Here is a 27,016-nt window from a genome sequence, read left to right as displayed (position 1 = left end):
TGTAATTCAATTTCCTAAATAAACTTCTGTTTGCTTCCTAACATTCCAATTATTTTACCCAGGCAGAAATTGACTTCTCCCAGTTACAGATTTTATGCAATCTTTATCAAAGATCTAAACTACCTACCCCAATCCTAAAAGCTCTTCCTAGAATTCATCAATCAAAAAGGTCTCATTTTTGACCAAAGAACTGTTAGGTCCAAGCTATGGACGCTGAAGAATGCATCAACTTTGAGTCCATTTAAATACATGCACAGATCTGTTATTAAACAAGCTAACATCTGATTCTTTCTTCTTTAATGCAAACATTCTTGATGGGCTTATCATTATAGGGCAATGTATACTGATAGCTAAATTCGGTGTTCCCTTCGCCCCCTCAGACCAGCCTTTATAATAATTTGATTCCATAAAAGGCACAAGGCCATTACCAAAAGCAGACGTCAGACTTCGTCGACAGTGAACTTGTATTTGTGATGTTCTTGAGCCACAGCACCTTCTTCCATAACTTTTTTTTTCTATGTATTTGCCCACTGTGATAGGTCCTTATAGTTACTATTATTTTAAGAAGATTTTCAGCAAAAGTACAGGCATACCTCAGAGATACTACGAGTTCGGATCCAGACCACCGCAATAAAGCGAGTCACGTGAACTTTTTGGTTTCCCAATGCACATAAAAGTTATGTTCATACTATACTGTAGTCTACTAAGTGTGCAATAGCATTATGTCTAAAAAAACAACATCTACACCTTAAACTAAAAATACTTTATTGCTAAAAAATGGTAACCATCATCTGAACCTTCGATGAGTCTAATCTTTTATGGCAGGGATGCCACAAAGCTGTAAAAAAACACAGTATCTGCAAAACATAACGCTAAAGTGAAGTGCAATGAAATGAGATATGCCGGTAAATCATTTACTGTTTCAACACAGACCTACGTGTAACATTTAGACTTTTTATTTTTAATCCCTGGCTGCTTAAAAACCTTAAAACTGTTAGACCAGTAGAGTGACATACTACAGTCTCATACTCTAAGTATTTAATTTCTAACTTTGTGCTGTCTAGAACATTTTTGTCAGTAAATCTTCTTGCTTGGGGAATTCTGTAATGGCCTTTGGCCAAAAACAACAAAGTCCTATCCTAAGCTTTAAAAGGATTGTACCTGTTTTATGATTGAGACATCACTGGAAAGGAATTTAAGACGCTTTAAGCTAATTCTACATGAAAGTTGCGATACTTTACCATTTACTGTTGTACAAGCCATTTAAAGAATACTTTAAAATAAAGATACTAATAAGTGTAGGGTAGATTCTGCTTAGTCATAGCCAAGTGTGGCTTTGCATCAGATCCAAGACGTGCAGATATACGGTGCCCAACGAGGAAGATTCAAAAACAACCTATTCAATCTAACTTTTATGAGCAGTCAAATCTGTTTTCCAAGTTTTTAAAATGGCCATTGATGAAGGTTCCCCCATGTTCTCCTGGAGTAGTCAGACCACGCGGGGAAGCCATTTCCTAGATTTGCTTGCAACGAAAGAGCTGAGGCTCTCTTGCTGAACTGTATGAGTCCACGCCGCCTCCGACAGTTAGTTCATGAGCAACGTGACTTGCTTACACTGTGGAGGGGATTCCTATAGTGTTCTCATTCATGAGAATAAAGTGGTCCAAGGGAAAGACTTTCGTAAAGAATGTTTCTCTCTGATGCAATCCCGTCTAAAACAGAAACTCACTTTATATAAAGTTCACTTAGGACCAAATACAGTATAAACGGCCTCTGTAACACTTAGACTTCAAATACAGAAGAGGCTGAATATTACATTACTTTCTATTGGCTTCCCTGGTTCTATGCCAAACATGTCTTGGCCACAACAGAAGAGTGAGGAGGCTTTTATATTTTGGGGGAAAAAGGCACATAACTATGGGAGCTCTTAGAAGGGGGTAGATACAATCTGGCACTTTGCAGACATTTTTGAAAATGAATGAAGCTCTTTTATAATTATAACTCCACAGGTAGGATCTACTTAGAAACTATGGGAACTTTATAATATATCCCTGTACAAACCCAAACTTTGCCAGTGTGACCTACTATTTATTTAGCAGCAATAGTGAACCATATGGTTTTGTTCCGAATGCAAGGTTCAAGAATAGATTTCATGTCCAAGAAAAAAAATGTATTTTGAAGGAGAAAAAAAAGATAAGGTGTTTTTCATTAAACGGAAAGGAAAAACCAATCATAGCCATTTAGAGCATAGACCAAAATCTTTTCAACCCACTAATCATGAATTAAGAAAGAATACTGAAAGGAAGAAAATTAGTAAACTGCCGTATTAGTCCAAGTCTAATAGGTGTTTGTTGTTAAACAAGATAGAAACAACGCAGTAAAATCTCGGCATATTACAGAACAAAACAAACAAAAATAACAACCAAAAACTACTCCACATATAAAACGAGATTTCATTTTAACTTTAAGGCTCTGGGATGGCAGTTGCCCTTCTCAAAGGACTGAAACAATTTGGACCTCCGCTGCTCCCTGTTTTATCCAACAATAGACTGTTTGAAGATGCGTTACTGTTGGTGAAGCTACACTGTGCACACAGCTTAAGCCTCACACGATAACTTTATCGTCCCTGGGCTGTATGCACAGACTAAACTAAATACCACACTTGTGCCTGATTCTGAATAGTATCCTATAGCAAAATGCTTCTTAATGATAGCTCTTCTTCTCAAGCTGCTCTTTCAACTTGTCAGAAGCTGCCTAAAGTCACTAAAATCGGATTCCTACAGAAAAACTGTATTTTAGGAAAACGTGCACTAAAGCACCTAAGCATCTGTTAACATTAAAACCAGAAGGCTGGATGTTATAGCACACATAAGAACAGGCTGTAAAATTTAATAATTTACAACATTCACTTTGAAATATGATGGCAACTGTTTAAAGCAACACACCACACTGGGCACAAGCATTTCATTTCTTCAATAAGTATTTACTGAGCATCTATCTGCCAGGTGCTGTGCTGGGTGCTGAGGATGTAATGATTAGCAAAATAAATATTAATACATAAACCTCTCCAGGCTTACAAGGTTTCTAAGGCTGAAAAGCAAAGAGAAAATAAGGTCATTCTCTGATTTTTCTATGAGAGGCGGCGACCTCGCTATCCCTACACCAATTACGAGGGGGGCGAGGCCGACAAGTTTTTGTGTAAGTCAACTGTGATATTTGTGGGAAACTGCTTCGTGGAGTCCAGTGTAAATAGTGGCAAGTCCTCAGGAGAATCTATTTAACACACACTGCCTAACTATTGTAGTTGTATAAAATCTGATTGCTATTTCTAATAACGCTGATCCTAGAAAATGCTTCCTGAGTTCTGAAAGGGGTCACCAACACCAAAGTTCTTCCTGGTCCAGCCAAGGCAGTTAAGCTCTTCCAGCTCTAAGCTATGGACTCCTATGCTGAGGAGAGCAGAGGTCTCAGATGGGAACCAGGGGGAGGAAGCGGGCAAAGCAACTGGCATTAGGACGGAGGTTTAGGAGCGAGCTCAAACTTTCCCTAATCCTTCTTTTTCTTTTCTTCATTGATCAGATAGACATGGGATAAAAATGGGAGAGTCTCCTGGGTTTAAGCAGGTTAGGACTACCGATGCTAGAGGGATGGGGTTATGAGAAACAGAGTGTTCAGGGATGTACAGGGAAAGGAAATCACCAACAGTGTCAAAGGGGAAGGTCTGTGTATGTGACAGGAATGAGTGACCAACCAGAGTGAACACTGACGTGTAATACACGTTGGCAGGGGAGTCATTCAAACATTACGCATTGGGGAGGGCATCTAGAGACGTCCGTGCAAACGATTTGCAACCATTGACTGTGCCTTGGCTCTGGGGTACATGATGTGCACTGACAGAGTATAAATAAAGGGAAAAGAAGAAATGACTCCTCCGCTACTGGAATATTTCCAACGCCATGCCCATTTTAGTGTTACACCTAAGGACTAGTTATTAATCATTTATTCTTATTGCAGACAAGGAAGGTTTGCTCCACACAGATGAAAGGACTTGACCCAGGTCAGACATTTACACTTAGTGGCCTGACAGGCAAAGACTCAGGCAATGAACTTGAACATTGTATGACTAGGCATGTGTCAAAACCATAAATATGTGATTTTTGTTTAAAAATCACAGGGAAGCCATGCAAAACAAGACTGAAATAAGCAGGGAAAGAAAGAAAGGGCAGACTCCATCCCCCCCCCCATTTCAGAAGGGAACTGTCTCACGCACTCTGGAGAAATGAAACCACTGGAAATTACTTATCATACATTACAAAGCTACCCAGGAAAACAAATAAGCAATAGTTTTCAGTGAAAAATTACCCCAAGGCATATTTCATTACGTAGAAACGTCAGTCTTTTTCAGTCAGTCTGAATATAAATTAATGTCACTCTAAATTTAACAGCATATAGAAAGAAATAATAGGTTTAGGTTTTATTTTTATCACAATTATAATTTCACAGTAACCCAAGAAAAGACTACGTATGAAATGAACACATTTTCTCTGTTTCAGCACAGAATGGGAAAAAAGACAAGCGAAAGAAAAAAATATAGCCTTTTGTATGAACTCTATTGAGTTAGCTGCTTAGGAAACCTGATTCTCTAAACTCCTAGAACCGCAAAGAGAAAATTATCTTTGCTGCCATAAAAAAAAAAAACTTCAATAGAGGAGCTTCATATGAACACACATGAAATATTAATACAATATTTAATATAAAGAGCTAGGGTAATTTTGCAAAAAATGTAGTAAAGCAGTCCATAAAGCTTTTACTAACAAACTTTGAAATGTACACCAACATGACCTCTAATGAAAATTTTAAACTATAAAAAGTCTGCTCAGATACTTAAACTCAGCTGCACTTTGCAGCGAGTGTACGTTCTTCAGCCCCCTCAGGCCTCATCTTCTTTGGCCATTTTTCCTCTCCTTTTGGGAATATCATCTTCCTGCTGCTCATACAGACACCCTTAAGGTCTCCTCTTCCCCTCTCCCGATCTCATCGCAAGACAGACTGGGAAACATTCTCACCAAGGTATAAAGATCTATGACACTGGAAAGGAGTTATGCCCTCTAGTATTTTGTTTTAAACTAGACTGTCTTTTAGAGAAGTTTTACGTTCACAGCAAAACTGAGCAGAGAGTATAATTTCTACCATCCCCTTATATTTTAATGGATATCAAATACTGAAATAAAAGTAAGAATTCTTAATCTGGGGTCTAGGGAATCCATGGATAGTCTTCACAGGATCCTGGATCTCAGATATTATATCCTGAATCTTGGTATATGGGTATATATACATTTTTTTAGGAAGCAGGTCTCAAAGGGTTGGCATTCAAACACAGCTAAGGCCACTAAGCTAAAGAATGAAGTTCAAGGTCCAGACATCAGGTAGAGACTAAAAGAACTACTTTGGGGGCAGCAAGGCCTCACCAGTGTCCCTAAAATCATACCACATAGGTGGCCACCACTGCAAGTATCAGTATGGATACCCAGGCCTCTGACTTCAGCAGGGACTACAGAAATACCCTAGCTAAATAAATGACAACCAATGAAACGACTTTCCAAACACGTGATGACCTCTCTTTTTCTATTAACGTACCTTTAAAGCTTCTATAACAAGGTCCCTTGCTTCAAGCTCTCCTTCCAGAATGCTGAATAGTGTTAGGAGTTCAGGCTTGCTGAGTTTTTCCAGATTCATCTTGAAAGCCTAAAACAGAGACGACAATCAGATGATTTCCAAAAAACAGTTAATTTGATATTATTAGAGAAAAAAATACATTCAGACAAGAAAAGAGCAACTATTACAGTATAAAATGCTTTGAGAAAGGAAGTGATTGGATGGTAAACAAGGGATATATGTAATACAGAATTGTACACTTGACACCAATGTAATTTTACTAACTATTGTTACCCCAATACACATTAATAAAAAGAAAAGGAAGTGATTACAATTAAATAGAAACTAGTAAGAGCTTTCTTGATGTTAATCACAAACTGAGCAATAAGAGAAAATAAAATTCACGTTACTGATTTCATCATTACTCCCAAAGATCGATTTTTATCATTTTAACTCCAGGCATATTTACAAACATCCTAGAAGGTCTCAGAATGAATTAGTCACTAATTTTGTTCATTAGAAATTCAGGTAAAATTGTGTCAGAATGAATACTATTTCAACAAAAAATTGTCGGACCATGAAAAGATTGCCCAGTTTTAGAGAACAAGATTCCAACGCTGTATATAAAACATTCTGGCATCTCTCTGAAATTGGTTGAAATGAAATCTGAGCAAAGATAATGTTCGGTGGGACTATGGGAGAAATTTTTCTTTTAAATTGTCTACTTTCACAGAGAATATCTGTCACAACATTTATATTTCACATAGTAAAATAAAACTTAAATGCAACCTTATGCAATGTACTTTTAACTGACTTCTTAGAAACGTATTGTTTAGACGTCTTAATTGGCCAGGCTACTACAAACTGAATTTATTTCACTTAAACAAGTTCACATTTCTACAGGGCGTTGGCATCTTTTGAAATATGTCAAATGGTAAATTGCATGGCACAAATCCAATCCTTTCCACAAGATTAAGGTAGTTTTCAAAGTTCTAGGTAGTTCTTACAAAGCACACACAGATGGAGATCAGATGGTGATCCAATCTTTGCAGGGTCTTCCAATCAGTACGTAAAATACATTTCATAACTTCCAAAGTAGAGTGAATACGAATTTCTTTCTCCCATGTTCTATTTCCAAATTGCCACTCTCATATAGTTTTCTTTCAAGTGATTCACGACATGACTAGTTCACATACCCTCCAGTAATTCCCAACTCTTATGAGCACATTAAATTTCAGGAGGCATACAAAAGAGTCATTGATTCCTTCCCGAGCCACTGCCTTTAGGTGAAGGGGAACATGGAGGAAATGCGTACTTCACTGTGTTGTTAGATGCTGTTCCAGGACACGCTGTACAAATCTTTTGCCACATGGTAAAATATGGTCACTGTAACTTCAGCTCTGAGCGCTAACTTTCTAACTAGTGAGTTTAAACAACTGGTAAGCTTCCCACTTCAGTATCACAGAGCTAGCCCACAGCACTTACTTTAAAAATAAGAACTAAAACAACAAAACAAACAAGTAAATAGATCTAGTAAAGTTAAACTTAATATAAGATGGAAACGGGGAGGACGATTCCAACTCAGAGGGTGACTGGGGAAACTGAGTTAATATAAAAGCCAAGTTCCTGATATAAGTTGAACAATGGTTTAATGATGGATAACTACTATCCTCTCTCATTTTCCAAAAGAATTCTAAGAAAGCTATTACCCAAACTGGGGGAAGCCAAGGTTAATGACCTCAGCAATACCTTCAGCTGCCCATTTGTAAAAGGCTGACCACATCCCCTAATGAAGAATGGGGAGGAATTTAAACTACTACCTGTTGAGTCACACTGGTTTGTTAGATGACCCCCCCACAATGGTTTCACGTTTGTTTGTTTTTTCAGTCTCTCTCAAAAAGCGTATAAGGCAGAAGGAAAAGCCTATCATTTTATGCCCTTCCTCTTGGCTTCCACACGTTAAATGGGACAATGGACACCCACTAAGGTCCCCCATGAGTACAACTGCACTGAGTAAATCAACTGGATGATCCAAGGTAGGAACAGAGCTAAAAATGAGTGTTCACACATGTCACTCTTTTTTCTTCAATGTATTTATAGTCGTTAAATATTCTTATTGAGAGATCCAAAACTGTGGCTTCATGAGTAAAACATAACAGTGTGCGGGGTGCAGAATTTTAGTCTCAGCTCTGCCACTAAACAGCTATACGGCCTCGAGGAAGAAAATTACCCAGTTGCTCTGGCATTGAGTTTCCTCACAGGTAAAATAAGACTAGATAATCTCTAAAGCCCTTCTTGGTTCCATGCTAACCGTCTATGGGTAAAAAATTCAAGAATTGTTAGAGAATCCAACTACGTAAGAACAAGAGACAAATATATAAAGAACTAAAATAGACTGTACCTAAATCAAAGTTTTCGTCTGTTGTGATGAATATATATCCTCATAACAGAGTACAACTGAAACAATCTTCAGTCATTTTAATTATAAAGCAGTCCAGCCTAGGCAAGAAAAAAGTCTCTTCTTTGTCAGTGGCATAAAGAACAATATTCTTGTTATCTCTGCATTTGTAAATCACTCCTGCACACCATTTTAATGTCTGGAACATTTTGCTAATATGGACCATCTCATTGAGCTTAGTGTCCTCGTGTAGTGCATACAATACAAACATGACAAGAGGAAGAAAAGGGCCACAGCTGTGTAGTAATTTGAAAACCAACAGATCTGTTTTTGCATATTCCAATAACCTTTCTTTATAAATATTAAAATTTGGCAGTTCTTTGCTAGTCTATACATTTGAATCTAATCTCAATATACAAGACATTGCAATACATTTTTGTCTGAAATATAAGTGAAAGATAGTAAAACTGCACTATGTTTTAGGATGGCAGTGATATTGCTGGGAATAGGGGTGGGGGTGTGGGGGGGATGGTGATACTGACCTGATTAACTGGCAGTCACACTTTAGTCCTCAAGTATAAACTCTGAAAGTTTTCTTCAGTTAAAATTTGGGAAAATTGGCAAATATATTTAAAATGCCGTCAGCATGGTGAAAAAGTGTCCAATGCTGCAAAATAATAAGAGATTTATTGCCTATGTGACCACACTGTAAACAATTTCTAAGTCCCATGAATGTCCACTGTCGTCATAGCTGATGAGACCTGACAGCTGTAGGTTGATTCGAACAAGAAAGAAGAAAATAGCCACTTCAAGTTGAAGCTGAGTAATATAGGAAAAAAACAGGCCTCTGACTTCCCTTTTGCAATTGTAATTAGGGAAGGTAGGGCTTTCAAAATCATTTTTACTTTAAGACGTCCGTTGCCATTTCAAGGACAGACTTATGAACGTCTCTTGAAGAGACCGCCTTTCTCCCCCTGAACTGACAAAACCCTATTTGCTTGGATCACCATGACTTATGCACAATGGACTGGGATAGAAAAATAATGTAAGTACAACTGAAATTTTCACACTGCCAAATTCCTGTGAGGAAAATTCTCAGCCCCTCACCTCCTGCTAATCAATAAACAGATAAATCAACCTGTCACCATTTGACTTTGTCTGTAAGGCTGATTATTCATCCCCAGCCTCTACTTTTTCCCATTTATTTTCAAATATTAAATGTTGAATCATATGCGCAATTTTTGTTTATGTTGTCCTAAGAGTATATTAGACACAGCAAACTTAAACCTCACAGTCAAATGGGGGACAGTGTCAAAGGAGGAATAATACAGTAATAAATGCTTGTGTCATTCAGCCAAGAACCAGTCATTAACCTAATTACAAATCTCTCCCTTCAGGAGAGGAAGTGTGAGACGTGCCGTCAGTAACAGGAGCACAGCCATCACACAGGCAAACCACTAAATAAGGCCCTCCAGCAATTTCTGCCCAATATACAAATTATGTGGCCTAAGATTTTCAGGAAAAAGCCATTTCGAACGCCATATTCATTATCAGAAATGTGACTGCCAGATTTTCGGCATGCCACAGTGCAGTCTACTCTCTCATTCTCGGCTCATTTTCTAAACGAACTGTTACTTGTTGCTGTCAGCGTCCATTAAGTAACTCCGAAAGACAAGATCATTTCAGCCAGATTCTCAGCTCATTCCTTCCATTAGAATCTGAGACCCAACTTTCCCTTTCCTTAAGAGTTCAGACAGATATTTCTGTCTAAAGAATGCTACGGTCTATAAATCTGAAATAAAGACCACTCGTGGACAAGTTGTCGGGATACATTATCAGACACTGTTTTACAGCTAGCTGTAGCTATAGTCAGTGTCACAGTTTTCTCAAGCAAAAAATACATGTAAATATACAATAAAAAAGACAAAGTTATCCATATGGTAATACCCTGGAAAATTACCTTACTTACTTACTTAATTTATTCATTCATTTATTTATTTATGAGTTATCCATGGTGATTTCAAACAGGAGCTTGCCCAGCATACCATTCGGTCTATTCACGTGCTACTTCCCACCAACTCACAGCCAATAGCCAGGAAGGCACGCGTCTCTTCTATATGAACTTTCATGTGCCAAAAGTCACACGTGTTATAGTGTCAAGAAAGCTGCCCCTCTGCTCCCCAGAACCTCCCACACGGCCGTGCTGACTGGCCATGGAAGCGCGGTGCTGTGGCTGGGTCTCTGTTCCCTTTATTCTGACCTTTCCCCTTCTCTGGATAATACCCAGGCTCCCCTCGTTCCACGCCTGGTTGTACCTTTTCCTTCTTGAGGAAGTCCCAGCTTTTGCTCTGGAACTCTGAATCATTTCTATGGGAAGCAGGCTTTGGTGCCTTTTTGCCACATAGAGATTGGGTGGCAGAAAAAGAAACACCCCAAACAGCTTCTATAGCTATGTGAGCAGTAGGGTAGGGCAGGGTGGAGTACAAATAAGATGTTTGTTTATCTAGTATCTGGGTGTGAGTATGTCTTTATGAGGAACTGAAGGCTTAATTTTACAGTGGTGGGTGAGACGGAACACGAAAGAGGGTAATTAACTTTTTTAGATAAATTCTAGGTATTTCCTGACATGAATTTTCCTCAAAAAAATTGAAAAGATCTATTTTTTAAAAAATCCAACTTGTCTAGTATTAAAAAAAAAATCAGTTGTTCTACCCAGGAGATCACTGTTGCAAAATTTGATAAAAATTCTTTTCATTAGATGCTCAGATATCAAATTTAAGAAATTGATACTGGGGCTACAACTGACAGATTCAGGCCATTCAGTAAGTTTTTAGTATTAGTGATAAGATATGAGCAAACATATACAGCAAATTTGCTCCAGTTATGTAAAGACTCTTTTACAAACATATAAGCAAAACCAAAATGTAGGAGGCCACTTAATTCTTAAAATTCCAAGAGGCAACACTAACATACAAAACTGACAGCTTTCCACTAGATAATTTGCTTCCTTAAAACCCCAGTATATATGAAATTTTAAAAAATGTGTTACCTTTACAAATACTAAATTTAAATATGGACAACAATGTACTGCAGTTTAATGTGGACGTGTTGTTACCTTGACTATCTCAAAAGATTTAAGTTTCCCCACCCTCTGGCACCTCGGGTTTTTCAGAGGGTTATTTATGTATTTGGGGGTAAGAGGGTGACAGCATCCCAAACTGTGCCTCTCATCCCACTTTCGGCATTTTAGGATTAGGCTAGGGAAGAAACACATGTCAAAGTACCATCGGAAAATAATTTTCTGATCATGAAAGCAGATCTTTTGTACATTTACTAAAGGGAACTGTTTTTAATAGTATTATTTACAAAGGTGCTAAAACCAAGGTATAAAAATGAATCTCATTTTATTGAATTCTATAGTACTGAGCAATAGCAGCTTTACTACAAATGTCAAATCAATCTTATTTCAGTTGAAGATAAAAGATATCACTGGACTATTTGGATCTATGTGTCTCTGTGTTATGTGCTACGGGCTGAACTGAGTCCTCCCCAAATCCATATGTTGAAGTCCTGACCCCCAGTACCTCAGAATGTGACTGAATTTGGAGACAGGGTCTTTAAAGAGGTAGGTAAGTTACAATGAGGCCATTAGGGTGGGTCCTTATCTAAGCTGACTTGTGTCCTTGTAAGAGGAGAAAATTTGGATACAAACACAGGCCAGGTAAAGACCACGTGAAGACCCAGGGAGAAGATGGCCATCTAGAAGCCAACGGGAGAGGCCTCAGAAGAAAGGTTGATTTTGGACTTCGAGCCTCCAGAATTGTGAGAAAATCAATTTCTGTTGGTTAAGCCAGCCCGTCTGTGGTACTTTGTTATGGCTGCCGGAGCAAACTAATACAACATGCTAACCATTTACAACCTTTAAAGATGATTGGAGCAACTAGATCTACGCTTTCCCCTGACCGTGTGAGCGCCATCACATTTCTCAGAAGGCCTCATAGCAATCATATCCAGCCACACTATAGGTAGCATTATATAAAACAGAATGCCTCTGAAACCATTTTAGAGATTACAAATTTCAGGATCCTGAAATATAATATGAATAGAACACTTACAAAGAAATTACAACAGTGCTAAGGGATCGAGATGCTTGTTGATCCAATACTGTCAATGCAGCCTGTGAAGTAAGCCTCAAGAAACCAGTCTGTAATAAAAAGCTAATACTCTTTAAGGTCAGCATTGAAAATACTTGCAGTCCTCTATTCAAACACACAGTACTGTACTCTGTTCAAATCACATTCTAGGACACCAGATTTTCTTCATGCTTAGTGTAGAAATTAATAATGACATAACTGAGCTCATCAACGTTAATCATCACCACTTCAGTTTTATAGCAATTTTCTAAGAATTCAAGCAATAATAAAAAAGATATGTTTATCGAGGTAACCATGTGTTCCAGGCAGTGTTCTAAGTACTTCATATGAATTAATTCAATCATCACAACCACCTTAGGTGACAGATGCTATAACAATCACCAATAAATTCTTTATCATCACCATCATCCCCATTTTATAGATGGGAAAACTGAGGCTCAGGGGCTATAACTGGCTCAGTCTCACCTCTGGTATATGGCAGAAATGGGATCTGAACCTACGTAATTTGATTCCAGAAACTTCCTTACTAACCCCTGCTACTTGGTAACCACTATTCACATCTGAATTCATTTTATCAGCCTTAGGAATTGTGTGGTAGAAAAACCTCAGCTAAGATGTGATTTACAAAGCTGGAAGGACCTCAGAAATAATCTAATTCAGCCCTCTCATTTTATAGGTGAAAACTGAGGCTAGAGTTAAGTGAATTACGGAAGATTACAGTTAAGTAGTAAAACAAGGTCTAACACTCATGTCTTTTTAAGATCTAGTCTAACCCACTTTCTGGGACACCATGATGGGTATCAGGTTTCTGTTTTGTTTAGCTGTTTTAAGACTCACGCATCTCTGGAGGGAGGGTGTGTGTGTGTGTGTGTGTGTGTCTTTCTCTCACGTTTTTCCCATTGTCTCTATGTTGCCAACAGGATTTACATGTATATTGAGGAAAAGGAGGAAGTGGCCTCATGTCCATAAACAACATTCAAATATCTCTCCCCCAAAATGAGGACATTTAGCACAACGCTATTAAAAACAGGTCTGTCTACCTGAATATCTGTTTACACCCTTTCAAGTATTCTCATCTGAGACAAGACCAAACCAGAACTACATTAGGTAAGCTACTGGAATGCATGTTAATGAAAACGAATAATAGTTTTTATAGTGGCAATAAATTCTTTTTCATTAAAATAAAAAAAAGGTATGTCTTTTAACATCAGAAAATTACCAGAAGTACAAACCATTTCAAGTATGTATGTCACTTGGCTTTATTTAGTTTAAAAGAAATTTTAATACGATTTCATTGAAATATTTGTATCTGTCTATGTAATCTATCTGTCCATCACGCCCCTAAATTCTTGCTTTTCTGAAATAATGCCACCATGATTTGTAAAATGCCACAAGGGAACAATAACACGTAGACTGATTTTATTTCCAGTAAAGTGATTCATGGGCCACCATTGTAGAGGCAGCCTGGAATATAAAAGCCCTTCACGCACGAAGCCTTTGACTCCACCAGGATTCCAAACTGGGAAGAAACCAAGTGTTTAGTGCGGAGAATGAACCAAGAAACAAACAGTCAAGGTATCTGTGTTTTAGCTCTGCCCACAACCTGCCTCTCCCTGAACTGCAAAAAATTTCACAAAAGACTCTAACAGAAATATGATAACTGATGTTTTGCCTTTTAAATTTTGTCTTCTAAACCAGGTCACCAATTTAAAAAAAAAGTTTAACAATTTGTTATCAGTTGGAAATGACCAACAACAGACCTAGCAATTGTTTTTGTCCCAAGGTCCTTTGGGGACAATAATTCCCCTGGGAGGCAGTGCCTTGTAGTGGAAAGTGCCCTCGGCCAAGAGACCTGGCTCAGCCACTTCACGGTTCCCTGATCCACTTAATCTTTTAAGTTCTTCGTCTGTAAAATCGGGATAACAACACTACATACTCTAACAGGACACTGAATGGCTTAAACGAGTTGGTGACTGCTCAGTCCTCTCATTTCCCATCCCTGGACAGCATATATTTGCTGTCAGCTGCAAAGATAATGAAGTCTTCCTTTTTCCAATGAGTCCTCATTTTTTACCATTCACGCGTCTAATTTAGAAATCAAAACAAGTTTACTCCTTCTGACCTGACACCTCCAAGGAGGAGATGGCCTGGCTAGTTCCCAGGAAAGTTGGCTTAGGGACACATACAACACTTGTTCAGGCCAGTGGAATCTGTATACTACTTGGGAAAAGAAAAGAACTTTCTTCTGTCTAGACTAGCTTTTTGTGCCGTTAGCATATAGGAGAAAAGCATGCCTTTGCTTCCACTGAATTTCTACAGCTTTTAATCAAGTCACAATTGTAACTTGCAATGACTGAGAAATGAGTTTTCTAAAAATATCACAGCAATTTTTCACATTATGTTACACACGTAATAAGTATAGATCTACTTGTATATTCATAACCCAGGAGCAGTTATCACATCCTGTTACATCAATTCATGTTTACATATCTGTCTTCTGTCTCATATGACTGCTATTCTAGACAAATAACTACTGTCTTATTCAACTTGATTAAACTCAGCACCTAGCACTCTGGTTCAAAGGGGGACTCAACAAATGCTGGTTGGAAAGAAACGTCCAGTACAGTACCTTGAATTACAGCCAACAAAACTGGACTTGATCTTTTAGGAAATGAGACGCCCCTACACATTCCTAACCAGGTGACTATCATAACGAAAGCCCAGAGTTAGGAAGGTTAAGGCTTGAGGTACACGGTTGATTTGACTGAAGGGAACCTGGAAGCAGAAAGAGCAGTTGGGAGAAAAGTGTCCGAGTATATGTATGAGGCAAAACTGTGTGAACTAGGATGGCGGCGGTCAGAAAGCAAAAGAAACGTTTGAGAGACTTGACAGAGAATTTACAGTAACTTGGTACTGGTTCCCTTTAAGTAGGCAAGAGGGGAAATGATCCCACACCAGCTGAGGTTTCCAGACGGGGTGACTAAAATGATGATGGCATGAACGGGAACAGGGATGTCAGAAAAGGAACTGGTTTTAGGGGGGAAATGATGACTGTGATGTATGTGCTCAAGAAGTAATTAGATCCCCAAGAGGAACGTGGTAAGAGCCAGTCCCATGAAGGCTAAACGTTTACAAGTGGAGGGGTCTTTAGAGGTAGAGCCTTTTCAGCAAACCTCGGTGCCTTTCATTTAAGAACAAAAGGCAACAGGAAGAAGCTGCAGCGCAGAAGCAGACCTGAGAAGTTTTGTACCCTCACATATTGCACCAGTGAACGTCCAGCGTGGTTCTGTTCTCACTCCTCTCAGACCTGCTGCTACAGAAGGACCGCTTAGCAGAAACCGAGTAGGGCACCCCTCCCACCAAAAATCAGAGTTAGTGCTTCTCTTTTTCCTACGACTTACCTGTCAGCTATTCTCATTATTCTCTCCTTTACAAGGTATAGTTCTCATCTCTTGTTAAAACAATTCATCCCGCTCTTCTCCCCCGTTTTCCTCCCTCCCTGCTTCTCACCTTTCTAAGGAGAGCAGACCCAGAGCACACACAGCCCAGCCTTCCCCAGCAGCTTTTGCACAAAGGATCAAAGCAGAGCCTCCCAAGGTTCAAGGTCAGGAGTCTCTTTTTGTCTGGAAACCCCCTCGTCCTGCGCTCTCCCATCGTCCTTTCTGGTTTCTACCGGACTCAGTAACAATTAAGGATTACAGTCTTTGTGGCTCCAGAAGTCAGAAAGGATTGTTAGCAGCAAAGGACACAGATTGGAAGCTCTGAACCTGAACTACAGAGTTTGGAAACACATGGCAGGGGGGAACTGTCTTACTGCATTCTTTACACCATCGCCTCCTTGTAGACAATCCTATTTTCCTCCCCTCCCTCCACTCTTAAGTCCCCCACGGCTGCTTCCTTCTCACCCGTTTTCATCGTTCCTATAACTGCTCCTCACTTTGGGGGGGGGGGGGCAGCGGAGGAGTTGTCTTCAAAAGGCAAAAACCACTTTTAATCAAAGTTATCACTGAAAAGCCCATAAATCTCACAGAAGGCACCCTATCCCAGGATCCACCAAGCCATTTATACAGTTTGACACTCAGGATAGAGGTACTGAAGACAGTAGAGTCTGGAGTGGAACAATGGGCAATTCAGAGAGAAGACATCAGATGGCGAATCCCTTGCCTTTCTTATTCCCGGGCCAAAAAATTCAAGGGAGATAATTTCCATGATACAATTATGAATCACACACTATAAGACAGACACACACTCTCCTAACAATCCTCAGATCAGATGTCTGAGGTCATGACATATACAAGCTTTGTTTCCCCCTACTTAGAAATCTTGGCTGTATATTGAAAAATTTAAAACAAAACCAGCCAATAACTAAAATCAGACACTAATTCATCACTTTTGCTAAAATGCTAAAGAAGTAAAAATGTTTAATGCTAAATTCTTTAGCACATATGCAAAGTAGAATAACGACAGTAATACCTACCAATTATTGAGCACTTCCTACATGCTACATAGGTAACCTTGCTTTGATATCCTTATTTAAATGTAATCCTTAAAAAAAATTCTAGAAGTTATTGCTATGTCACAGCAGAGGAGACTGGGATATGGTGAAGATAGAAAACTCTGCTCTCGTCCTCACTCACAGTGAGAGTAGCAGAGTTGGGATTTGAACCCAAATTTGCCTTGAAATCTGCGCTGTAAGTTACCACACTCTACAGCCTCACGATAAATATGTCATTTTCTCACTGAAATGCTTTGAACTGAACCTTGGAAGACTTGATTTTATTAGCAAACATTCAGGAAACAAGAGAAAAAAATGGCCTTTAGAAACAGGCCGACAAGCCACTCCTGGGGTCAAACACCACAGACTGGATAAATTTCCTCTAGAAAGAAAGAAATCTGTTTCTCGTCTCATGCCACCAAACTCCACTCCAGTGGCAACCTATACAAACACCACTCTGCTCCACTCAGAAAAACCAAGCATTCCAGACTAGTTCTGCAAGTTCACTGGTAGCACTGCAAACCAGGTTCTGCAAAGACAGGAACCCACCGTACACCAACGACTCCATTCAGGGACCCACTCCTATTTTTGCCCCTGTTTATGCATTTACTCCTAGGTCAGAACAGCACAAAATCAACTAAAAATCCATTAACAAAATCCTACAGCGGATCGGTAACTGGTCGAACCCAAACACTCAGAAACCATTCTTAAACAAAACCCAGCAATCAGTTCCTGGTATGCTCTCCTAAATGAACTTCATTCCTCTCTGGTCAGATTCTTAGGAAAATAAAATCCTAAGATAACTAGCACTGATGACATCAATAAACCTGGTTCAGATTTCATTACAGCAAAATTATATATCTAACCAGCAGACATTTTCTTATAGAAAATTCAATATTTTAGAGTTACTTAAGATACTGTAGTTTCATGAGACATCAGATAGGGAAAATAAAAATTAAATCAAGACAAAAGTGGACTGTTCATACTAACAAGATGTGCCATATCTTATCAGTACATTATTTTTCTAGGCGACTCTAAGGTGACAGCTTCAAACTAAATTCAGCACTCATTAAATCAAACTATATATACCAGGCACTGTGAAAGATACAAAGATGGAAAAAAACACATACTACCTGCTCTCAAAGAATTTGTAATTTAATGAGATAGATTAGACATATACACAAAAATCCTCTATATGCAAAAGGCTTTTCTTTCTTCATCTAATATGACCAAACAGGTGTTGAAAAAGTTAAGAGGAAAGATTTCCAAAACCCAAACGTGTATCGAACAGGCCTTTATTGTGCCAAATAATCAAAGAGTGTGATTTGGTTTTTCCTCTGTTCATTAAGGCCCTGGCAATGTCCACTACTTTGGTCTCCTTGGTCTGCTACCTTAGTTTATTTTCTGTTCTCTGCTCATGTAATAAGATATAGCTTTTGAGGATTTCCTGTTTTGCTTTTAGTTTTTTCTGCTGCTATTGCGGGGGAAACATGTCTTACCCTCCTACTGCAGTACATTTTGTTTGCTGGAAACACCCTCCGCACAGTTTCTTCTTTGTGCTGTTTTATTGAGGATCTGGAAACAATCACTGAACAGATCTGTGAGCACCAAGAGTGGCCCTGAAAACTTCGAGACTAAATATTCAAAAATAATTATCTTTAGGAAGTCTACCTTCAAGAAAGTTTCATCAGGAAGGTGAAAGACAGCCAATATAATCACCCTCTGTGAGTCCAACTCCTTGTATCTCATTGCTATTAGCTCTGGCTATAGGAAACAGTAGTACGATGGACTACAGATAAAAGGCAAAAGAAATGAGCTAAAAAAATATGGCAATTTTTAATATATGCAAGTGCTAGCAATGGATGATTACTGAGGATTCAATGGCAATAACATTCCGCCCAAATCATCAATATTTTGCACCTGCTGAAATGAAGGCCAGCTTGACAAAGCCTTATGAGACCACCACAGAGACACTTCTGCTAGTTACAAGGCGTGTGAATAGCTGGAGTTAACCTTGTTTTTATTTATCCTTCTCGCTGAGATTTAAACCGTGCTCTTACTTTTCACCCCCTAAATTTTGGTGGCTGACACTGTTCTTGTAAAACCAATCCATAACATTATATATGTATCAGTTCCTCCTGGAGGAGAAAACCCCACCATTAAAAAAGGGGGCTAGAGAGGAACCAAAGGCCACAGGACCAGATTAATCATAAACCTAGACAACTGAGCCTGAATTTTCTTCAAACACTTCCTGCCTTTTGTTTCAACAGAACTATACCTTCAAGGTTAAGGGCAGTCTCCCAGAGCAACAGACCAGCCCACCTTAGACTCATTCCTAATCTAATGCTCTTTATTTACTCATCAATACTGTTTGATTTTAAAGTGTGCTGTTTATTCACTGACAATACATACTGCACCTCTCCCCACACAAGGCCAACTGTGGACATGTCCAACACACCCACCTCACTGTGAAACGTAAAGGATGGTTTTTGGGTTTTCATCAAGTTCTCAGGGAAGAAATAGGGTGGAAAGCAAAAATGAAACACAACTCAAACCTAAAAAACCCTTAGAGGTTGGGTTCTCCCTGAAAGAACAGGGTTTAGGGAACGTACAAAGGGGGACGTGGGGGTGGGGAGTTACTATTTCTCCTTCCTCCGGAGTCTAAAAAAAGTCCCGCAGCAGGTGGGCTCTCGACCCCCACAGGAGAACAGAGGACCCGAGGGGCTTCGGGAGGAAGGCTGATGACCAGAGCATGGGGGATGGGAAGAACTGAAGTGAGGGAAGGCCGCTTGGTCTGCGGAGCTGGCAGCCTAGATCGGGTCTTTGATTTTTGCTTCGCTCCATCCCTCTTTTTTGGGAAAACACTGATTTTATCTTATGGATGAAACCAGCTCTGGTGCCACCTTAGCGAGCAGGGGCAGGTGTTGGGCGGGATGTCTGGGCTCCCCGGGGGACAAAATGGGGGTGGGAGAGGCAGCCTAAAGAATGGGGACCTGTGCGCCCTCCCCCAAGGTTGAGGCGCTGGGGGTGGGGGGCGGGGTTGAATGAGCGGTGTCAGGAGGGGAGCCCCTTCTACGGAGCTGGGATTGATGGGGGACAATAAGTAGCTGCGAGGACCCTCGAAGGATGAGGAGCCGCCTCCACGGGGAATACCGGGAGGTGGAAGAGGGCCCCGCCCCCTTCGGGGATGGACGCGAACGGCAGTTGGGACGGTGGCGGGAGGACATCGATGGTCCTACCCTTACTTTTCTCTGGAGAACGCGGCCTCCCAGACACCGCCAAGCCCCCGCCCTAGCGGCTCCTACCTTACCCCGGCGCTCCGGGCTCCGCTCCTCGCCGCCTCCGCTAACCCGCTCCCATCCACAGTTCCCCGAGTCCCCGCCCCTCAACCACCAGGCGGGGGCACTGGCATTCACCAGGGCCAATCGCCATCTCGCCTCTCCAGCCCCGGCACCAATTCGCGCCGGCTGGAGGCGGGGCTTCTCCAATGTCATTGAGGCTCCTCCCGGGGCCCCGAGATCCCTTTTGTTTGGGGAGAGCCAAGCTGGGATTGAGCTCGCGTCACTTCCGGGAGGAAGCATCCCCCTTCGGCCTGAGCTTGGCGTTGGGCTCCGGCCCCTCCCGGACCGGCTTCTGCAACTTTCCATCCTCTGTGTGGTTTCCGGGCAGGACCGGGCGAGTGCTTCGTGCTTTAACCCTCCTGGTCTAGGAAGCTTAGGAATGGCGGGTGTCCTGATCGATTGGGCCACATTAACGTTTGAAGTGCGCTTTGGTGTCTGCTTTAGAATTTGTTGAAAACCTGGTAACGTGTCTTACCTGCTCTCTCTTTTTTTCTTGGATGAGTTTGTGGGTGTGGTGCTAGAAGCAAGGGCGCAAAGATGAAAAACCCGGAGACCGCCCTTCTCTATTCACGTTACATTTAGAAGCGCTTACTAGCTCTGGAGCCCCTGGGGTGGGGACACTGGCTAGCACCAGGGAGGGCATAAATCCAGTCCGACTTGCCTTCCAGGTGGAAGTCGAATGAATATTTGCAAATTTGTGTGTCAAGGTTTTCCACGCAATGCTGCCCAATAAGGGGACTTGTTTGTGTCCTTCGCACCCTTATACTGTGGGCAGTGGCGTTTGCAGTGGAGCTCGAACAAAGGACAGTGTAGAGGATGCAAGGAATGTGTGTCCTTTCTTGTGAACACGGGGATGCAGCAAGCCCTACCAGGACCAAAGAGGGGAGAGGATACATCCTGTCTGAGGTCAAGGTTCCTGGATTCCTTTTCCAGTTCGCAGATTGATTCAGCTAGCAGTTAAAAGATTAACAACTATATTATTTTAAATATAGCACAATAAATGCTTGTAATACAATCGAATATTTATATTCGATTGCATAAATATGTACTAACTTTAATAATGTACTAATCTTAACAATTATTAAGCAAAACAGGGGCCTAATACTCACCTAGGCAGACATAGTCTTCAAGGCAGATGCAACACTGCCCTCATTCAATTTACGGTCTCTGTGGAGGGATGTGGTCAGTCTGTTCCATCACGGGGAAATAGGAAGGAAGTAAACCAGTTTTTGTGTCATCACTGTGCCAGGTACTTTCATATGGTATTTAATCTCCACTACTTTATGAAAATCTTTGCTGACCTGTAAGACAGACATCATTATGCCTATTTTACACATGAGACGAGAGAGATTCAGAGAAATTAAGTAACGTCATAGAGCTAGGAAATGGGAAAGAAAAAACTTAACAACAATGAGTGATTCCAAACCTGTGGCATAGTCTGCTTATCTCACACTGGCTCTTACAAGGAGGACAGGTCCAGAGAATGGACTAGATGACTGTAAAATCCCCATTAAAGCCAGAAAAGAGCTTCATGCCTCCCTGGACTGATTGGTTGTAGGCTTGAGAGGGTCTTTGTATATATGAAGGACAGCAAAACTGTACTGAGGTGCTCCACAGCAGCCCAAGTGCCTTTTAGGTAATGAAGTAGGAAATACAGAACTTCAGAAAGACAGCACTCCCTGTGTTCAGGTGACTGATGATCTGAAAGGCAAGATGAAAGGCCAGGCACATAGTAGGTGCTCAATAAATAGTGACGACTTGAAACAAAATGTCTGAGATGATTACAAACACACAATTCAGGTGCTGGAATAGGCCCATGAATTTGAAAAATCCCATTTCCTCCTCCACCCTTTTGCCCAGCCTAAGGGTGTGCAATGAGGAAGTGCCTCATTGCCTGACAATGAAGCAGATGTGGGAGAACAGGCTATTTTCTGCTGGCTTCTGAGTCACTCTAAGAGTTGCCCTAGTGAATCAGCTCCTCCCTCCTTCCCCTCTCTCCCTTTATAGCTGTTAACCCACCAACGCCCATTCTACTCCCACACTGTAGTGCTCTGTGCTACTCCCTTTATAGCAACGGGCAGCTCCCCTGGCTCCCAGAGCTCCCTCCTGTCCATTCTTGAGTGTGAGAGGACCCAGCAAAAATTAGATCATCTTTGCCTTGTAAGATTCAGAATCCTGAGGGTATCCAGATTGTTTTTGTCAATAGAATCTCTGCCACCAACAGGAGTACCCAGTCTGGAGTGTGGTGGGGGTGGAGGCAAGACTTTATTCAGGTAAACAGTTTGCAAACAGGAAAATGCAGCCTCTGGGGAAAAGGCAGGCTAGAAGAGGGAGAGAAACTGAAAATGCACTTTCCTGTGACAAAGGGGATGCTGCCTTTTATGAAGTGCTGTCCTGAGCCCTGATTGGTCTTTTTATGCAAATGAGGAATCAAAATTTTCACTGTTTGATTGGCTCAAATAGCACTGTCCTGATTGGTCAGAATCACACATTCTGATTAGCTGTTATTTGCTTGGTTGGTAAAGATGCAAATGAGGCTCTAGTTGCTCAGTTCTGATTGGACAGAATCTGTAAGTTTTTGCTCAGGCTGCAGGAATGCAGTGCAGGAGGCATAGCTAGCTCAGTCTGTGGCCCTTCCTGTGAGAGGGCTCTGCAAACAATGGCTGCTGGACTCTCGACTATGAATTTAGGTCCAGTTAACCACAAGGAGTCCTTTTTGACACATACATTCCTTCTGGGGTAAACACTTTCCTTTTAATTCACCCCAGGTAGTTAATAAGCAGGGTTATGAACTTCAGGAGACCTTCAGGCTGTAGCTGCAGCCATGAGAGATAGTTCTGAGTGTTAAGATTCTTCAATATATAAAATGTGTAAATAGAGTACAAAGGTGTACATAGAAGTAGAAAGTGGGTTCTTAAGCTATCTTAAGTTTGTATATCACAATGTGGCATTTTTACATCTGTTATTTTATCAACTTGCCAGTAAATATTTATTAAATGCCTACTGTGTGTCAGGCAACAACTTAGTAGGAAATGCTAACAATTATATAGATTGAGTCAACTTTTCTCCAAACAGGTAAACTTCCTAGCTAGGTGTTCCATAAGTGTTTATTGCTGGCTTAGGGAGGCAATGATGGAGTAAAGAGGGCTAGACTGGAATTTAAAAACCATGAAGTTCTGTTAGAGTTCTCCCTCTGTCACAAACTGTTTTAATTTCTTAGGGCTGCCATAACAAATTACCACAAACAGCGTGGCTTACAACGGAAATTTATTCTCTCTTAGTCTGGAGGCTAGAAGTCTAAAATCAAGGTGTTGACAATGTTGGTTCCTCCTGGGGGCTCCCGGCTTCTGATGGTTCCCAGACAATCCTTGGTGTTCCTTGGCTTGTAGTTGCGTCACCCCAGTCTCTGTCTCTATCCTCACACGGCCTTCTTCCCTCTGTCTCGATGTCTCTGTATGTCTCTTCTTCTTATAAGGACAACAGTCGTATGGGATTTAGAGCTGACACCAATCTAATACGACCTCATATTAACTCATTACATCTGCAAAGACCCTATTTCCAAACAAGTTCACCTTCTGAGGTTCCAGGTGGACGTGAATTTGGGGAAGGCGAAACAGTCAAACCGGTATGCAAACGTACTTCTCAGAGTAACATTCCCACTTAACTCCTTCTATCTGACTTCATTGGAAAATAGCACAAAAGTAGTAAAATAATTCCGAGATCATTTCAGTTCTATGATGATATAATTATATATGCCAGTAGCCATTTGTCAAGCCTTTACTATATCACAGGCACTATAAAATTGCTTTACAGTACATCTGATTCAACCTTTAAAAGCATCCCAGGAGATAGATGTAAATATCCTCATTTTACTGATAAGGACATTGAGACACAAAAAGGTCCATCCGTGGTCATGGAATTCATAAGTGATGAACATAAAATATTTACTTGGGTCTGATTCCAATTATTACCTCCATCATGCTAGATGGGTTAGGAAGATGGGGCTTGCAACAAATATTTTAAAATTTGATTTACGGAATACTTGGAGCTGAGCAGCGATCTTCCTGGGGTTACGTGTGTTGTTTGGACCAATTTTAAAACAAGGGTAAGCAAGAGAGGAGGGAATGGTGGGTGGCAATGAAAATTTAGTAGGGAAGAGAACTACGGGCACTTACCTGAACCTCAGTTTCCTCATTTGTGAAATGAGATAATAGTCTCAGCCTACAGCATCTGGTGGTTGTGAATACCCAAGTGAGATGATGGACGTAAAAGTATTTGGTTAACTCTGAGGGGTTGTTATAAACGACCTGGGAGATCTTTGCTTAAAGACTCCTCTTTGGGTCCCACTCCTCCAGCTAAACATCTGGGAGCTGAACACCTGGGGCTCTATAAGGCTCCTTCCAGCTGTGACTCGCTGGGACTTACTAAGATGCTGGGTGATCTTGATGTAAAAGTTGGGGTGACTGGGAAAAGTGACCTAGCCTGTCTTCCCTACCTCCTTTCTTCACCCTCCCGCTCAGCTCCTCCAGAAGGGACCCGGGGGTCGCAATCTAGAAGCCGGGGAGGGCTCTCTAGGCAGGGACCAGGCGGAAGCAGGAGGGAAGGTGGGCTCTCCATGGCTCCCAGTATTTTCTCCCATCATTAGTTTCCACAAAGGCCTTACTGACTATTCCTTAAGCGTTCTCTTCCTGCTAGATCTGCTCCATTTGGGCGACCGGGACGCGCGGAATGGAGAGATGTCGGGGCGTGGCCCTCGCTGTGTTCCCGGGCTTACTGCTCCCCCTAGTGCGGAGCGACGAGGCCTGCAGCTGTCGGCTTCCCTCCTGGCCATCTCAGTGCGGCCCTGACCGTTTTTCCTGCGAGTCAGGAAAAACTCCCACCTGACAGTTTATCCTTGTAAGGGTGTGGGCTGAGACCACCACAGGTCGGGGGGCTCCAAGGGCCAGCAATTTGAAAAACCACCTTCAGGGACAGATTCTTCTGTTTTTTTAGCTAAATGTTGGGGCCAACTTGGCCATGAGGGATCCAGGAAATTCTTACCCTGGATTGTGTAGGAGGAGGTCTGGGAAGGAAAGGGAAAGAAATCTACCGTTGAGTGCCTACTATGTATCAGGCACTTTGCCAATGTTACATGTATACTTCTCGTCACCGTTACGTATATAACCCTTATATAAAACTGTGACCATCCTAAGAGGTAATTATTCTTACTTCTGGTGTTTCAGGTAAGAAAGCAAGTTCGGAGAGGTTAAATGTCTTGCCGAAGGCCACATAATAACAATAACGATGACAACATCAACCAATCACGTAGGACCTGCTTCACACCAGGCACAGTTATTTCTTTTAATCCTCACAGCAAACCTTCAGTTCTTACAATCTCCATCTTACAGATGATGCCCCTGGGATTTAGGTAGTTTAAGAAAGGGATAACGGGAAGCTTGACTGAGGTCAAAGAGCTAAGCCCTCAGGGCTCCAGCCGTGCTGTTTCCGTTCCAGGATTGCCTCATGGAGCTGGTGGCTGGTGGCGGTGGGACTGAGCCCAAGCCTATGTGACTCACTGATCTTTCCATTACTGGGGCTGTCTGGTGGCCCTTCCTGAGAACCAGGAAACTAGGATCATGAGGTTTTTTGGATCTCCAGATCCAAAGATAGGATCTTTTCTTAGGATGGCAATGACAGAGCCAAGGCCCAAGTTCACAGGATCCTGGGGACAATTTGCTTGGGGAAATGCACCCTGGGAATTGCACAACAGTATTGCTGTTCGGGGCCTTTGGGAGAACACCCAGGGGACCCAGTGTCCCATCTCCCTCATCCTATGTGGAACTCACATGCTCCCCTGAAGTTGGGGGGCCGGGATGGGGGGGGCACAAAGCTCACAGAGGGGCAAAAAGGGAAGGTAGATGGGGTGCAGTTTAGCCCAGATGGAAAATTCCTAGAAGTAGATGAGATACACTGTGGAGTTTCCAAATCACCCAGCAAAGTTCCCAAGAATGTGAGTCATTTTTAACTCCTCTCCTCACCCCCAAAATACAGATTAGTCATAGGTCCCTGGAAGAATGCTCTATGTTCCTTTGGCTGAGTCTCAAGTTTTCCTTTTCGTTCTGATCTCTGAAATTATAATTGAAAAACATATACCAGATGATGAGTTGATAAACTGGTTAATGTTACGTTTTTTTGTTTCCAAGTGTCATATAGGCAGACAGGTGGGAAATGATATCAGTCGTCTACCATTTATCATATGTAAGTGGACTTATTTCACTAAAGGTTAACTCTGTCTCCCTCTTCCAACCCTTCCCCTTTCTGTCTCTCTCCCTGTTTCTCCTCTGCTCCAGTGCCTTCCTCCCCCAAAAGTCTGGAGTCAGATCCTCTTTCTGCCACTGCTGGCTATTCAGACAAAGCTCTGGGCTGAGCAGCTTTGCCAGAAGGGCTGAAGCTGACCGTGAAGGCTGGTCCTTTTTCTCTTTCCCGTCTGTTCCCCCTTTTCCTCCACACGTGGGCTGACATTAAGCAGAAAATAATTTCTGTGCTATGGCCAGAGACAGAGCTTCTGCTCAGCTGGGCTGCCCTATGGCTTCCATTTGATGAAAGCCAATTACACATTTCCCCTGGTCTGTTATTTCAGCTGAGGCACCGCACAGTTGGATGAATGGGTCCTTGTTGCTCACAAAAGGGAGAAATATTTGTAGGGAAAGTAATGACCTGGTTATGGCTGCACCGTCATTTCTAGGCAATTTTCTGGTACGTGGCCCTTTGGAGCAGGCTGGTGCAGGAAGTTGCAATACCCTCATTTCCTGCTTCATGGCTCCTGCTGGGCTCTGCAGGGTCTGGTCTGACTCGAACCAAGTGACCAGGTGACTCAGGTGTCCTGCTTCCTTGGGAGGAGTCTGTAGATGAATATTTCTCATCCCCCTTTTTCTCTCTCTGCCTTGCCTCCCTCTTCCCCTTTTGTTCCTAAAATAATCCTTGAGTGCCTCCT

The 27,016-nt window shown here is 41.5% G+C and overlaps 1 protein-coding gene and 1 long non-coding RNA gene across 7 annotated transcripts in view; one reads left to right on the top strand and one right to left on the bottom strand.

Moving 5' to 3' along the window:
* CTTNBP2NL (CTTNBP2 N-terminal like) overlaps positions 1-20,159 on the bottom strand; it is a 45,239-nt gene extending 25,080 nt beyond the window's left edge. The window contains exons 1-3 of one of the 6 annotated variants that reach the window (XM_019730420.3): positions 20,008-20,141; positions 8,596-8,720; positions 5,638-5,745 (exon numbers count right to left, since the gene is read on the bottom strand). In XM_019730420.3, the coding sequence (XP_019585979.3) occupies positions 5,638-5,736 (99 nt within the window). In that variant the 5' untranslated portion in view covers positions 5,737-5,745; positions 8,596-8,720; positions 20,008-20,141. Of the gene's footprint in view, positions 1-5,637; positions 5,746-8,056; positions 8,150-8,595; positions 8,721-10,026; positions 10,467-20,007 lie in introns of those variants that run through there. The other 5 variants (XM_074318503.2, XM_074318504.2, XM_019730424.3 and 2 more) reach the window with 5 other exon arrangements.
* LOC141568453 (uncharacterized) lies at positions 5,694-19,937 on the top strand. The gene is made up of 3 exons (XR_016021754.1): positions 5,694-7,691; positions 11,524-13,314; positions 13,637-19,937. It is a non-coding gene; the product is annotated as an uncharacterized LOC141568453 (long non-coding RNA).
* Positions 20,160-27,016: the final 6,857 nt, after the last annotated feature.

Source organism: Rhinolophus sinicus, chromosome 7, assembly GCF_057876585.1.
Source record: "Rhinolophus sinicus isolate RSI-liver-muscle chromosome 7, RSI-T2T, whole genome shotgun sequence".
NCBI classification, from domain to species: domain Eukaryota; kingdom Metazoa; phylum Chordata; class Mammalia; order Chiroptera; family Rhinolophidae; genus Rhinolophus; species Rhinolophus sinicus.
Note: the sequence above shows the minus strand (reverse complement) of the source record. Positions and strands in the feature narration are given on the sequence as shown.